Source organism: Schistocerca nitens, chromosome 2 (assembly GCF_023898315.1).
Source record: "Schistocerca nitens isolate TAMUIC-IGC-003100 chromosome 2, iqSchNite1.1, whole genome shotgun sequence".
NCBI classification, from domain to species: domain Eukaryota; kingdom Metazoa; phylum Arthropoda; class Insecta; order Orthoptera; family Acrididae; genus Schistocerca; species Schistocerca nitens.
In genome coordinates this window covers 998311833-998326605 of record NC_064615.1, presented here as the reverse complement: position 1 = coordinate 998326605, position 14773 = coordinate 998311833, and the positions used below count along the sequence as shown (strand labels likewise).

The 14773-nt window shown below is 43.1% G+C and overlaps 1 protein-coding gene across 1 annotated transcript in view; it reads left to right on the top strand.

Annotated features, from left to right (window-relative positions):
- Positions 1 to 14773, top strand: part of LOC126234755 (uncharacterized) — a 112958-nt gene that overhangs the window by 42638 nt on the left and 55547 nt on the right. Inside the window, exon 2 of the mRNA XM_049943504.1 lies at positions 6316 to 6412. Within this exon, the coding sequence (XP_049799461.1) occupies positions 6349 to 6412 (64 nt within the window). The 5' untranslated portion in view covers positions 6316 to 6348. The remainder of the gene's footprint in view (positions 1 to 6315; positions 6413 to 14773) is intronic.

Below are 14773 nucleotides of genomic sequence, written 5' to 3'. Positions count from 1 at the left end.
TTGCGTAATGTACAAGCTACATAGCTAGTATGTGCATTATACCGGATTTGAGGACGACAGAAGTTAAGAGACTTGCAACAAAATTAACGCATGATTTCAAACCTTGACGAAACTTCCGCTCGCTGACAACCCCCATAAAATGATGAAAGGAAGTAAGGTTATCGGTAGCTACGTTTTCGCTGTTCATGTAGTAAAACTGTGGCATCGTGACGTTTATCTTTTTTGCTTATTTGCTACTACTAACTCGCAACATATTTAACAGACAGTACCCACGTATGCTGCTGAATGTACCTGCGAAATACGCCTTTGTACGATGTACATTTCAGGAGATATAAGGGAAGGAGGAGATGGACAGAGAGTGTGAGAAAGAGATGGACCGCCCGCATCTCGTGGTCGTGCGGTAGCGTTCTCGCTTCCCACGCCCGGGTTCCCGGGTTCGATTCCCGGCGGGGTCAGGGATTTTCTCTGCCTCGTGATGGCTGGGTGTTGTGTGCTGTCCTTAGGTTAGTTAGGTTTAAGTAGTTCTAAGTTCTAGGGGACTGATGACCATAGATGTTAAGTCCCATAGTGCTCAGAGCCATTTGAAAGAGATGGACACAGAAAGGGAAGAGGAGGAGATGGACAGGGAGAAGGGTAAAGAAGAGACGGACGCAGGAAGGGAAGAGAAGTGGATGGAGAGAAGGGGTGAGAGGGAGATGGACAGAGAGACAGTGAGTTGCAGATTGTCGGAGGAGTAGGAGCAGATGGGCAGAGATTGAAGGGGTGGATAGAGAGAAGCCGCAGAAGGGGGTGGACAGGGGAGGCAGAGGAAATGGAGAGAGGGAGGGGGAAGAAGGAGATGGGGAAGTGAAATAAATACATACTAGGGCAACGCCGGGTACTCAACTAGTAATGAAATAAATACAAATCCAAACTAATTATCTCATAGAGGACTTTCACTACTAACCTCAAAGGCTTGTTAACCTCTTATTAAAGTAGTTCTGATGTGGAGATAATAGTCTGCCACCTCCAGAGTGTGTTGTATCCCATCGTCTGCAGCGCTCGTAAAATTTACAACTCTGACGTTCTTTTACTGATAGGCAATAAACTGAAGGAGTCGCAACTTCCAAAAACGTCAGGGTACTCCCTGAAAACGGAGAAGTGGGTCCGAAACTCATTCGACCTGAACGGAAAAATAGAGTTTTGAGACTGTGGGCAGGGTGTTACTAGTAAAACATTCTTAGCATCGAAGAGAAGCTTCGCTCGTTGAAGTAAATCGTATAGTCGAATGCATATTTCTTGCCTCCAAGCTGAAGTATTCCAAGTAATTTCGCCTGCCCCTATATTGTTCAAATATTACCATGGAAGCGGTAGCGATTCGACAGACTCTCAAATTTGGCCGTCATGCTGGTCTCCAGAACTTGCTGATAGCATCCGACAAATGTGTACTGCAATAGTTTGAAAACCCGAAGTGGAAAAGTAAAATGAATATACAAATACTGAAAATCGTACGAAAATCGTTGCTAAATAAACGAAGAGGCATACGAATGACACTGCTATGGCGCTCAGCTCTTGTGGGACCGGTCTGCAATGGCAAACTCGACCAGCTGTCGAAGAAGGCCACTGTGCCCGGCCCTATAATCCTCCGTTTTCAAATTATGGATGCCGAAACTGGCAGAGGAAGATTGTGCAGATGTTTGGCGCCTGTCTATCTTACAAAAAGGTAAACAACATACTGCAATACAGCCAGTGGTTAGAAGTGAGTTGTAGTTTTGAAATTTGAGGCGAGCAGTGTCCTGGAAACTAGGGTGGTGCGAATGCGTACCAGCCATCTTTCAACTACTTCCCTTACATCGGATAGGTATCAAGGGTAATCCTTTCTGCGGCTTTCAGAAAAAAGGAGATGTGAACCACTTGCTATTTTCCTGCAGTTTTTCTAAACTTAGCAAAAACTCAATGTGCCCCTTCCAACCAAGTACTCCCATTGTGTCATGAAGATCCTCAAAACTACAAAGGCTTTTTTATTTTTTTCTACGACATTGTTCCGTATATCTCTCCTTGCATAAACACTCTAATATACAGGTGTCTGCCTCCCAATCTCTGGTGCGTTTTTTTTATTTTTTATTTTTACTCTAGTTAACAAGTCAAGTTTCTTAGCTTTATGCATTGTACCTATGCGGACACTGTGCAAAAATTTTAATTCATTGTTCACATTTTAGCTGTGTGATTTCTCTGTATGGAGGGTGAATAATCTAAAACTTGCACCGCTAATATTGCGGAAATGGAAAATGCTGTTGATGTGCGATTTTCACAGAACGGATCGACAGCCAGTGGCTTGTATAGCTGGCCAATTCACAAATTGTAATAATACTTCGAAAGTGTATTTTTTGTGCGAACATACACTTTTTAAATGGAACAATGTCTTTTGACATTAACGAACTAAAGGTAGAGTAAATTAGAATGCATTAATATGAAAATTCCAGGTGTTAATGTAAAGCCTACGGCATTTGGTGCTTCGGCCCCTATGGAAACAACTAGTATTGATGCAGGATTCTAGTGGGAGTCGTTTGCGAGGTATCGTATTTTGAAAAGTTTCCAAACTGACACTTGTTTATGCCTTTCGGCCTACGTGGTTGCTAGGTACGATGTTGTTATGTTTGTTTACAGGGTGTTTGTGCATTCCTTGAGCGTGCAGTAGGACGTGAGTGGGCAATGGGATTTACCAACGCAGAAAAAAGTCAACAAGCTCATGGTGTATGGAGAATTCAGTTCGTTCTTGAATGGTGTATGCGGCAAAATATCCCAATACATGTCAACCATCTAGGCAGTTATTTATCACCCTCTTCAACCAGTTAAATGAAAGTGGTAGTGTAACACCTAGACAACGCAAACAGAAGGAAACGAGTGATGGCAGTAGAGGAGGAAATTATCTTGTTGCTGCTGTTGCAGCTGATCCGCACGTTAGCTCCTGCGCAATCGCACGAGGAAGTTGGGTGAGTCAAGCAAGTTTCTTACGTAGACCTATTCCCCAACGACATAGCTTTCATACCTATCACATCTCTCTCCATCAAGAGCTGCGTGGAAACGATTATGAGAATCGTGTTAAATTCAGTTCATGGGCACTAAGACATGACACTCCAGATATATCATGTATCTTGTTTAGTGATGGAGCCACATTTACCAATCATCGCCAGGTAAACCGATGAAACATGCACTACTGGTCTGCTGACAATCCTCGTTGGCTTCGTCAGATGGAGCGTCAGCGTCCATTGAATGTAAACGTGTGATGTAGGTTCAAAAATGTGTGTGAAATCTTATGGGACTTAACTGCTAAGGTCATCAGTCCCTAAGTTTACACACTACTTAACCTAAATTATCCTAAGGACAAACACACACACCCATGCCCGAGGGAGGACTCGAACCTCCGCCGGGACCAGCCGCACAGTCCATGACTGCAGCGCCGGAGACCGCTCGGCTAATCCCGCGCGGCTGTGATGTAGGATAGTGAACCATCAGCGCATAGGGTCGTTTCTCTTATATGGAACACTGAACGCGAACATATTTCACAACCGCCGAACAGACCGTCTTCTCGGGTGCTACGAGGAACTTGTGGCAACGTGATGGCTGTCCAGCCCATAGCGCAAGAAGTACTATAGGATGCCTTCACGATCCGTTTCCAAATTGTTGGATTGGACGTAGAGGACTGGTACCTTGGCAGGCCCGTTCCCCGGATTTGACGCATGTACACTTTTTTTCTGTGGGGAAAGCTGAAAGACGCTATCTACAGAGACATACCAACTACACCCAATGATATGCAACGACTATTTCTGCAGCCTGCTCGGACGTCTCCACTGAAATGCTAGCACGTTTTCGGCAGTCATTCCATACCAGACTGGAAGCGTGTATTACCGCTGCCGGTGGTCATTTTGAACAAAGTCGTTGATGGTCAATTGTCTCGTTACTTGTCCGAATCCACACAACTAGTGTATACACTTGTGCTGTTCTTTAATGTGTGCTATCACAGATATTGTACATGTGTCGATGTGGGCACTTTTCAAAATACGATATATCGTAAACGATTCGCACTAGAATTTGCAACAAACCCTACTGACATTCTAATTACTCGCTCTGAGCACTATTACTGGCTCTGAGCACTATGGGACTTAACATCTATGGTCATCAGTCCCCTAGAACTTAGAACTACTTAAACCTAACTAACCTAAGGACACCACACAACACCCAGTCATCACGAGGCAGAGAAAATCCCTGACCCCGCCGGGAATCGAACCCGGGCGTGGGAAGCGAGAACGCTACCGCACGACCACGAGCTACGGACGACATTCTAATTCATCCCACTTTTAGTTTGTTAATGTTAACAGGCATTTTTGCATCTAAAACGTGTATGTTTATACAGAAAATAAACTTTTTAAGTATTATTGCAATCTATTGATTGGATGACAATACGAGTCCCTGACTACCAATTCATTCTGTGAAAACCATACGTCAATAGCACTCTCCAGTTTGAGGTGACGCACCCTGTATACCACGTGGTTTTAATGAAAGTGTAACTACTCACAGAGGTCCAGTATGGGCTGTAATTATCGTATGGCAACGAAACTTGTTAGATATCCTAGTGTGTTAATGCGGAATTGATTTACTCTGGAAAAACATTAGTTCTTTCTGGTCACCAGGTGCAAATCTGGTGCTGTGAATGCAAGAAAGATGTATAGAAATGTTTCCATATGCAATGGATTAGGAACGGAACGTGGACAGAAAAGGTCAAACAACTGAGTGAGGCATAATGCTGATTTTATTGTTAACCGCCGCATAGACAATTTGTTCAGTACGAGCACCTGAGACGCAAAACTACATGACCAACAATCGCTCTCACCAATTCCGGCGGAGTCTGAGCATGGTGTACCTGTATACTGGCCTTCGGATCAGGTAGAGACCGAACGTGTCGCTGGTAAACGCTTTCTTTTAGATGTCCCCATGACCAAAAGTCACATGGGTTCATGTCAGGTGATCTTGCAGGCCATCCATCTGGAAAACCTGCGTTCGTGGAAGGTCCCACTAGGCAGATCTTTCACTGAGTGAGCGACATGAGGTATTGCCACATCTTTCATGGAAACAGTGGTTTTCACACAGTTGCGCTCTTCCAAAGCAGGACTCGCATGCTTACAGGGAGGTCCCGATGATGTGCAGACGTCACGGTACCCCTGACAGGCCGTCTGGGTGTATTCTCTTCACAGAAGAACGGACCGAGGGTAAAGTGCTTATGAATCCACACCACACAGTCACATACGGCGAATGTAAATGCTCTTCGTGCCCAACAAGGGGTTTAACAGTACTCCAAATTCGGCAGTTCTGTGTATTCACAGCACCCTGCACTGTAAACTGTACCTCATAACTCCACAGAATACTTCCCGGCAACATGCCATCGACTTAATCCGTGCCAGAAACCGAAAAGGAAATTCAGAACGTTGTTGTGGATCATGAGTTTTCAGGAGCTGCATCTTCTGGAACTTATACGGGTACCAGTGTAAAGTAGACCGCAAAACTTTTTAAAGGCCCTACTGTTGACCATGGTATGGACAATTCTCGTGACACTGCACAAGCAGCAGCACTGTCAGGGTGACGTGCTGCATGGTCAGTTACAGCAACACCAACCTTGTCAATAACTTCCAGCGGGATAGGAATCCTGCCTCCTACAGATGCCGCACCGAGCCCTCCCGTGCTTTCGAATTTCATCATCCTTTTTTGAAACGATTGAATGACATCGGGCGTCTCCTCAGACCTTGCAGTCGGCGATACTCTTCATTCTTAACTCTTAACTGCTGCCGTTCACGTAAAACAGTTTCACTGACAGTGCACGGTCTGTCTTCTCGGCAGCCATACTGCTCACTCACGTTACGTCTCGTGAAATGATAACGTGAATGCCATATCGTGATACATTGTATAGCGCCACATTTGCACCTGGTGGCCACAACTGGAACTAATGTTTATTTCTTTCTTTTTTTTTTCACTGTAAACTTATTTCGCATTAATGCAATATCATATCTGCCAAGTTTCGTTGCCATAGGATAACTGCAGCCCACACTGGACCTCCGCGAGTAGCTACACTTTAATTATAACGACCCGCTATGTTGTATAGTTGTACGAATGTGTTTGGAATATGGTTGAATAAAGCAAAGCCAAATAAACAGCCCACTTCGTGCTGTCACAGAGGTTACACGTTGCGACGTTGTTTTTTCCACTTGACAGCCGCCGGCGCGAATTGCACTGGCCTCGAGTTGTGGAGTGGCCGAGCTAATGCGACTGCTTATCTGCTTGCAGGTTATCTGGGCCCGCGCGAGTAACACGCGCGACATGGCCCGCTTCGGCTGCGCTGCTCTACTGCTGGTAATCGCCGTCTTAGCGCTAGTCCACACTGGTGAGTTCTGGCGGCGCGTGTAGCAGTGTTAGCGCAAATTGAGACACGTATAGCGCGTGTGGCGCGGCGCAGCGCAGCGCGTTTTTTTGTAACATTACAGGTTCAAATGGGACCGCGCAAATTGCGACGCGACGCGACGCGACGCGACTGGGACGCGACACGCGCCTGCGCCAGGTCGCGCGGCGTTGTGGCTGAGGCACAGTTTCTCGCGCCGCGCGTCGCGCGTGCCTCGCTAGCATCGTGGGAAATTTGAGGCGGGGAGCGGAAAAGTAGCCCGGCCATATGCTCACATCGGAACGGTGCATGTGAGCAGTGGTAGTATAGCCCATACGATAAATTTTGCCTTACTGTGTAAGCCTTTGCGTAGTGTTTCGTTTTTCGCCATTTAAATGCTCCAGCTTTCTTCGTTAGTACATTAGCTTTTCTGTTATTTATATCTGTACAGTTTTGTTTTGTTTTGTTTTTCTTCTGTCAAGAAAAATGCATACTTCAGTAGCTGGTGAGCCATAGGTCGCTGGAATTGTATCATATGCCTCCGCGATGTTTTCAGATCACAAGAAGGGACAGAGGGTAGTGAATAAGGAGCAAGGAATATTATAAAATCATGTGGTTAAGAATCAAGGTAGGAAAGTGAAAGAAGGTTATCTTCTCGCTGCCTACTATGCTGGCGTATCAAATGGCTCTGAGCACTATGGGACTCAACTGCTGAGGTCATTAGTCCCCTAGAACTTAGAACTAGTTAAACCTAACTAACCTAAGGACATCACAAACATCCATGCCCGAGGCAGGATTCGAACCTGCGACCGTAGTGGTCTTGCGGTTCCAGACTGCAGCGCCTTTAACCGCACGGCCACTTCTGCCGGCAGCTGGCGTATCTGTACGGTCTGTTACAAAAATTTAGAAAGGGATAATCTCCACAGGTGTGATTCCTTTGTGCTCCTGGTAAAAAGCGTCCAAGATGTGAAGTATAAAAGTCTTACTGTGATTACTCTGATATGGATGTAATAATGTAATACGACACACTGTACCGGCTCCATGCTGTTCCATGCTGTGACACACTGTACTACATGCATGTGAACATCACATTTCCACTGCAAGCTAGAAACAGTCGAAAAGCAGTCACAAATAACAATGTTTTAATTGGTTCGCCGTGATGAGAAAAAGCATTTCAATTGTTGCACGCACATTATCAGCATTAATAAACTAATTCTACAACAGGCTACACAAATGAAGATAATGGTCGGTATTATTACGAAAGTAGGAATATCCTAAAAGAGTGTTATGATTAGATATCTTTAATTTGTTGAACTGTACTGCTGCAAAGGCAGATCTACTTTCATGACAATGTTTTTCGAACTCCAACTCACAAAAGACAAATGGCTAGCTTGTGCATTCCTGTCGCGCGCATTATCCTCCGCTGCTGACAATACACTGACGATTGTGTTGTGCGACAGATCAGTTATTTATTTTTCTCAATAACAACTATTTTATTCAAGATCACACATTGTCACTTTGGCAAGCCGTATGTGAGTAACCAGTATCTGGCATGTGCCTATCATTCCGCCTGAAGGAACGCTCGTCGTTATTTTAATATTGCTCAGGTTAAGAGAAGGAATAAAATGTAAGTTTCCATTCCAGCCGCTCAGTGTTAAAAATCGATGGGATTCCACCAAAATTCCAACGGAATTGGCAATCTATTTTTGTGTGAGTTGTTAATCTTTTCTCATTCGAAGAAGCATCACTGTTTGTAACGGCCACATTTCTCTTGGCGAATGGTTTAAATGTACTTCCTTTGTCGCAGTGTTATTTGCCAAACTCATCTCACAGCATCTATTGAGACAGAAGTCCGAAACGGAGTGCCTCATTAAACAAGTAATTGTCAATCACAGATCTCAATAGCTTACGAAAAACCTCATAGTGTCGGTTTGCAGTAACATAAAAGAAGAAATTTCATGTTTATTTTCATACTAGGAAGCTCTTGTTTCGCTAGCTTTCGATAACTCTTAAAAATTACAGTCACTGTAGTGAAATAAAGAAAAAGGGAAGTATAAATACCGATATATCGCCATAGATAAGAAAGTTCCGTGTGATTAAGAATTGACAAAACACTCTCCTCCTTATGTGCTATCATTCGCCAATCTTTCGTTTCGATGTCTCGAGCGGTTTAGGAGGTATGAGAGATGTTGCGAGTATTTAATTCTCGCGGGCGTGAGATCGGAAGTGAGCGCGCTACATGGGATCCATTTTCTCGAGATCGGAGGCAGATAGAGACCTCCTCCCAAATCTAAACAAAAATTCAGAATGTTAGCTAAATTTCATACGCAGCAACATATGTGTAATACGCACCAAACGCAAAATCATAGCGACCCCTAATTTTCGTTGCCAACTTTTTGAGTTTTGCGTTGTGTTTATTTTCATACTAGGAAGCTCTTGTTTCGCTAGCTTTCGATAACTCTTAAAAATTACAGTCACTGTAGTGAAATAAAGAAAAAGGGAAGTATAAATACTGATATATCGCCATAGATAAGAAAGTTCCGTGTGATTAAGAATTGACAAAACACTCTCCTCCTTATGTGCTATCATTCGCCAATCTTTCGTTTCGATGTCTCGAGCGGTTTAGGAGGTATGAGAGATGTTGCGAGTATTTAATTCTCGCGGGCGTGAGATCGGAAGTGAGCGCGCTACATGGGATCCATTTTCTCGAGATCGGAGGCAGATAGAGACCTCCTCCCAAATCTAAACAAAAATTCAGAATGTTAGCTAAATTTCATACGCAGCAACATATGTGTAATACGCACCAAACGCAAAATCATAGCGACCCCTAATTTTCGTTGCAAACTTTTTGAGTTTTGCGTTGTGTCTTACTAAAATGTGTACATCACAATAAGAATGGTCATTAGCGAGTTGATGGGCACTTCGTCACGAAGCTGACATATAACGCTACAAGTAAGGCAAAAATCATATATTTTCAGTGAATATTTTCTGTAAAATCGTTTGAGAAAGATAACAGGTTGCGCGCACTTCGGTTCTGTCAGCGCAGAGCGTCGCCAGTCGGCGCGTGAGAAGTATTGTATACGCGCCGCAACATGCGCTGGACCCGCGCGACTCGTGCGTGTCGCGCCGTAGTGTCGTGTCACGTCATACGTGCTATACGCGTCTCAATTTGCTCCTAGCCAAATTAGAGTACTGTCCGCCTGATTAGCTCAAAGGTAACGTGTTTGCTTACCATCCAGCGCGCCCGGGTGCGATTCCCGCCTCGTTGGAGATTTTCTCCGTCCGCGTACTGAATGTTGTGCTGTCCTCATCATTTTATCATCACTGACGCGCAAGGCGCCCAATGTGGCGGCACCTGAAAGACTTGCACCCGGCGGCCGAACTTCCCCGCATGGGAATGCCACATGTTCATTTCACTTCATAGGTGTAATAGTTGTACCTGACCACGCTTTCCTCTGGCTCAGTCTGCTGAAGTGGAAAACAAAGAAAGAAATATGTGTCGGAATAGGATATACTTCCTACTGTCCTCCTCTCCACTCCCTCTGCGTATCTTCCTGTCCCCCTTTCTTTGTCCATCTTCTAACAATACCACCACTTGCAAAGTAGGTTAGAAATCAGATTAATAATGTTGCTCACGCAGCATATGTTCGCTTTATCGGGCAACAACTAAGGTATTGACTGTGGATGGTATCGTCAGAATGGAAATAATGAAGTCACTGTAAAAAGTCATTAATTTTGGCACTTATCTTGAATGGATTCCCACGTAGATTTCGTCGAAGTTGTTATGGCTCATCTTGTTGATTCCAGGGCGATTCCACTTTGACTGCTAGAAGGTCCAGATCTGTATTTTAGCAATATTTGAAGACCTAACAAATGCTTTTTTCAGGAAATTCTTAATGATCATACAATCCCAGATCAGAACAATGGTATGGTAGAAATAATTTTAGACTTGGTGTTCACGATCCACATTTTTATTAAACTTCTTGTAAATTCACATATACTTCTTAATTGTCACATGATCAAGAAAACAGTTTTGTTTCAATCTTCATATATTTAATTTCCACTTTAACCAAACACAAGACTTGACTGTTCTTTTACATAGCGAAATAACAACTTAACTTCTGCAAAGTGAAACAAAGACTGCTCTGTACGCATTCGCGCCAAAACGGTTACAAGTAAGTCAAAGATTATGACTGTCTCACAGAAATGAATACACACAAGAACCATATCACTGTAATATATCGATACATCGCAGTATCTATACATAAATAAAACCAAATGTGAATATTGCGACAAAAATATGTCTGTTACTGCACAGAAAAGTAGTACGATATTACTGGTATCGAGAACTGCGGTTGGAGTGCCGTAATGGTCACGTAAATAAAGAACCATTACAAACTCCTCCTCCTTCCTCCTCACTCTATCCATCACCTCCTCCCCTCCCTCTGTCCATCTTCTCCTCCTCCTCCCTCTCACCATCTCCTCCTGTCCCCTCTCGCTCCCCCTCTCTCAGTCCATCACCTCCTCCCCCTTTCTCTCTCCATCTTCTCCTCCCCCTCTCTCTCCATCTCCTCCTGACCCCTCTCTCTGTCCGTCTCCTCCTTCCCCTTTTCCACCCTCTGGATCACGGGGTCCCAGTTCGATTTCCGGCCGGATTGGGAATTTTCTCCGCCCCGGGACTGGGTGTTTGTGTTGTCGTCATCATTTCATCCTCATCATCATTCATAAAAGTGGCGAGATTGGACTGGATAAAGATTGGGAATTTGTAAGGGCGCTGATAACCGCGCAGTTGAGCGCCCAACAAACCAAACATCATCATCATCATTATCATCATCATCATCACCCTTTTCCACGTCCGTTTCCTCCCATCCATCTGTCCATCTCCTGCTCCCTCCTCTCTCTGACCTTGAGCCTTGTTTATTGTTATTGCAAATTCAGATTCTGTAGTAGCATTCTAATCATAAACCAGTAAGCCACAAATAGAACTGTTTGCTAACGACGTTTCATTATTGTTTATTCCATATATATCAAAAAGCATAAAGTGTTTATGTGCATAACGTTTATTACAGTAACGTGTAAAAATTAGAACTAAATCAGTAAGGTACATATTGTCGCTTTATATATTACATAAATATTTATAAATGTTGTGTGTGTTAAAATATACCTATATTAAAGAATTAGGTACCTTAAGACACGCCTATATTAGAATTCAAAGGTTGTGTCGAAATTTGAAAGCATTCGGTCAACAACTTTCGGAGGTCAACGATTTTGAACAAACCAATATTTTTTTTTGACGTTGCCCTTTTTATTACATATATGTTAAATATATACCAAATGGCGTTCCTGTAGCTATATAAAAACATGTGAGTTTTCGAATGCAGTGTTGTGACAAAGTCCATGAAGAACTTTCGGAGATTTGAGTTTCTGAAGAAATGAACATGTACGTTTGTATTTATACAGAAACTGTAACCAATCTCAAATCTCCGAAAGTTTTTGACAGAATGGTTTGAAATTTTGACACAGCGTTGGCAATTGGAATACACGTGTATTGTTACATACCTATTTTTAATACACGTAATATATAATTATTTATAAATTTAATAATAGGAAGCGTTGTTACAAAAAAATCTCAAAAAGTGACACACACACACACACACACACACACACATATATGGCTAGTACTTGGATGGGTCACCGTCCGGGTCTGCCGGGTGCACTCAGCCCTTGTGAGACCAATTGAGGAGCTACCTGACTCAGGAGAAGCGACACGGGTCGCGAAAACTGAGAACGGCCAGGAGAGCGATGTGCTGGCCACATATCCCTCGTCCGTACCTGCATCCAGTGATGCCTAAAGCCGTCGGCACACGGACCGTGCTGTCGAAAGTTCACGTTGAGCGTGCCAAGTTCAACGTGCTGCTGAACGCGTGCGACTCGTGCATAAGGTAGGTGGGTCCCAACGTGGTATACGCGATCGCAACGCACTCCAGCGGCAGTTTGAGGGATGTTTCTAGTTCGTAAATCACACTGTTTACTCAACGGCCACGCGTAAAATTCCCACGTTAGCTCTATTAAAACGCACATTTCCTCTATCGTCCACGAAAAGGAAACTGCCATGTCCAATCAATAAGAACACAGACTTATAAAAGTTCCATTACAAACAGTGCGGTACAAATTTAGAATACTTCTCCGAATAAGATAAACATTATTTCATCATTCCCACATTTTAGTAAAACCCCAAGGTCAGTCTTACTTGATCACTGTTCCTACCCAGCAGCAGAATCTCTGCAACATGTGAATTACGAAACGTAAAAGAAAAGGAGCAAAATATCTTTATACAAGTAGCGCAAACTGTTCTGTAGATTAAGCCAATCCAACAAAGTCACCCCTCATAAAAAGGTGAACTTATATTTACATAACATCAAATATTGTAGCATATTCTTATATTAAACTAATAATAAAGTATCAGAACCTAATAAAAACGCGAATGTTGGGAAACAAAATTTGGAACTGTTCAGACGCGAACCACCGCCCCAACAAAGGTTCATTACAAGATACAGACGCTACTCATTACACTAAACGTACAACACAATCCTGTTTCTTCATCATATTGGATTACACCTTCCCAGATACGTTAATAGTAGATAATTATGTTACTAATTGAAATTTAATTATAACAAATTGTACGAAGAACAATGCGTTTTGGATGGATCTTCAGTGTGTCGCTGCCTTCAAATAGCCTACTCTCATAATACGCTCGTTACAATAATTCTTTTGCCACGACTATGATGTTTCTCATTATTTTATTGGAACGAATCACACAGTTAACAACGGGGTTCCCATTGATTCTCACTTCGCTGGTGCTCAGAAACGGCATATACATGTATAGACTCGAAATGAATGCCAATATGGCGCCTCACAACTCTGTGCTGAAGGGAGACGGCGTGCGTGTGACGTAGGTGGCGTTGTGCCATCTCATTGGTCAACGCTCAGACGCACGCTCAGAATATCTGACATGCTAGATATTGCTCTGCACGTTCAAAAAGACTCCCGAGCGTGCCATTCCACGCTATGACGTCAGAAACTGGGCACGCTCAACGCTCAACGTTCGGATGCACGGTCCGTGTGCCGACGGCTTAAGGGCTGAGGATAACACGGCGGCCGTAGGTGTCGTTGGCCTTAAAGCAGTCGAAGTAAGAAACTTGAATATCTATTAGATAACGATCAGTTTGGCTTTAGGTAAGGTAAAAGCACTAGAGAGGCGGTTCTGACATTGCACTCCATAATACTAGATGCAAGACTTAAGAAAAGACAAGACACATTCGCAGGATTTGAATGCCTAGAAAAAGCGTCCGACAATGCAGAATTGTGCAAAATATTTGAAATTCTCAGGAAAATAGGCGTAAGCTGTAGGAAAGACAAAATGTATAAGAACCAAGAAAGTAACAATAAGAATGGAAAACCAACGAGGAAGTGTTCGGATTTAAAAAGGGACTCCCATACTTTCAAATTCTACATGGAAGAAGCAATAACGGAAATAAAAGATAGGATCAGCAGTGGGATTCAAATTTAGGATTAAAAAATATCAACCATAAGATTATTGATCACATTGCCCTCCTCAGTGGTAGAGAGAAAGAATTAAAGGAGGTACTGAACGAAATGAACAGTCTACTATGCACAGAATGTGGTCCATCAGTAAACCATAGAAAGTAATGAGTAATAGCTGAAATGAGATTATTAAGAAAATTAACATCAAAATGGGGACCACGAAATAGACAAAATGGAGGAATTCTGGTAGGACAGGCAAAGAGAACATTTCTGGCCAAAAGAAGTCCACCAGTATCAAACATTGGCCTTAATTTGAAAGAGAAATTGCTGAGTGTGTACACCTGGCACACAACATTGTATAATAGTAAATCATGGACTGTGGGGGAAACTGTGAAGAGGAAACTCGAAGTGGTTGGTATGTGGGGCTATAGGAGGATGTTGAAAATAAGGTGGAATGATAAGACAAGAAATGAGGAGGTTCTCTGAAGAATCGGCGAGTATAGAAATGTGTGGAAAATATTGACAAAAGGGACACGATAATAGGACATGTGTTAAGATGGAACTGTAGAGTTTAAAGAGGTACGGAAAGATCGAGATTGGATTATAGCCAAGCAATAACTGATGCCGTTGGAAGTAAGTGGTAATCGGTGAAGAAGAATTCTGGAGAGAAAGTTGTGGCGCGCCGCATCAAACCAGTCAGGAGGACTGTGGTTAAAATTATAGGTGAAAAGATGATAATTTTAAAATATTCCATTCAGATCGCTGTTTATCTCCATAAAATGCTTTAAAAATTATGTATCGACGATAAGATCCGTTGATGAC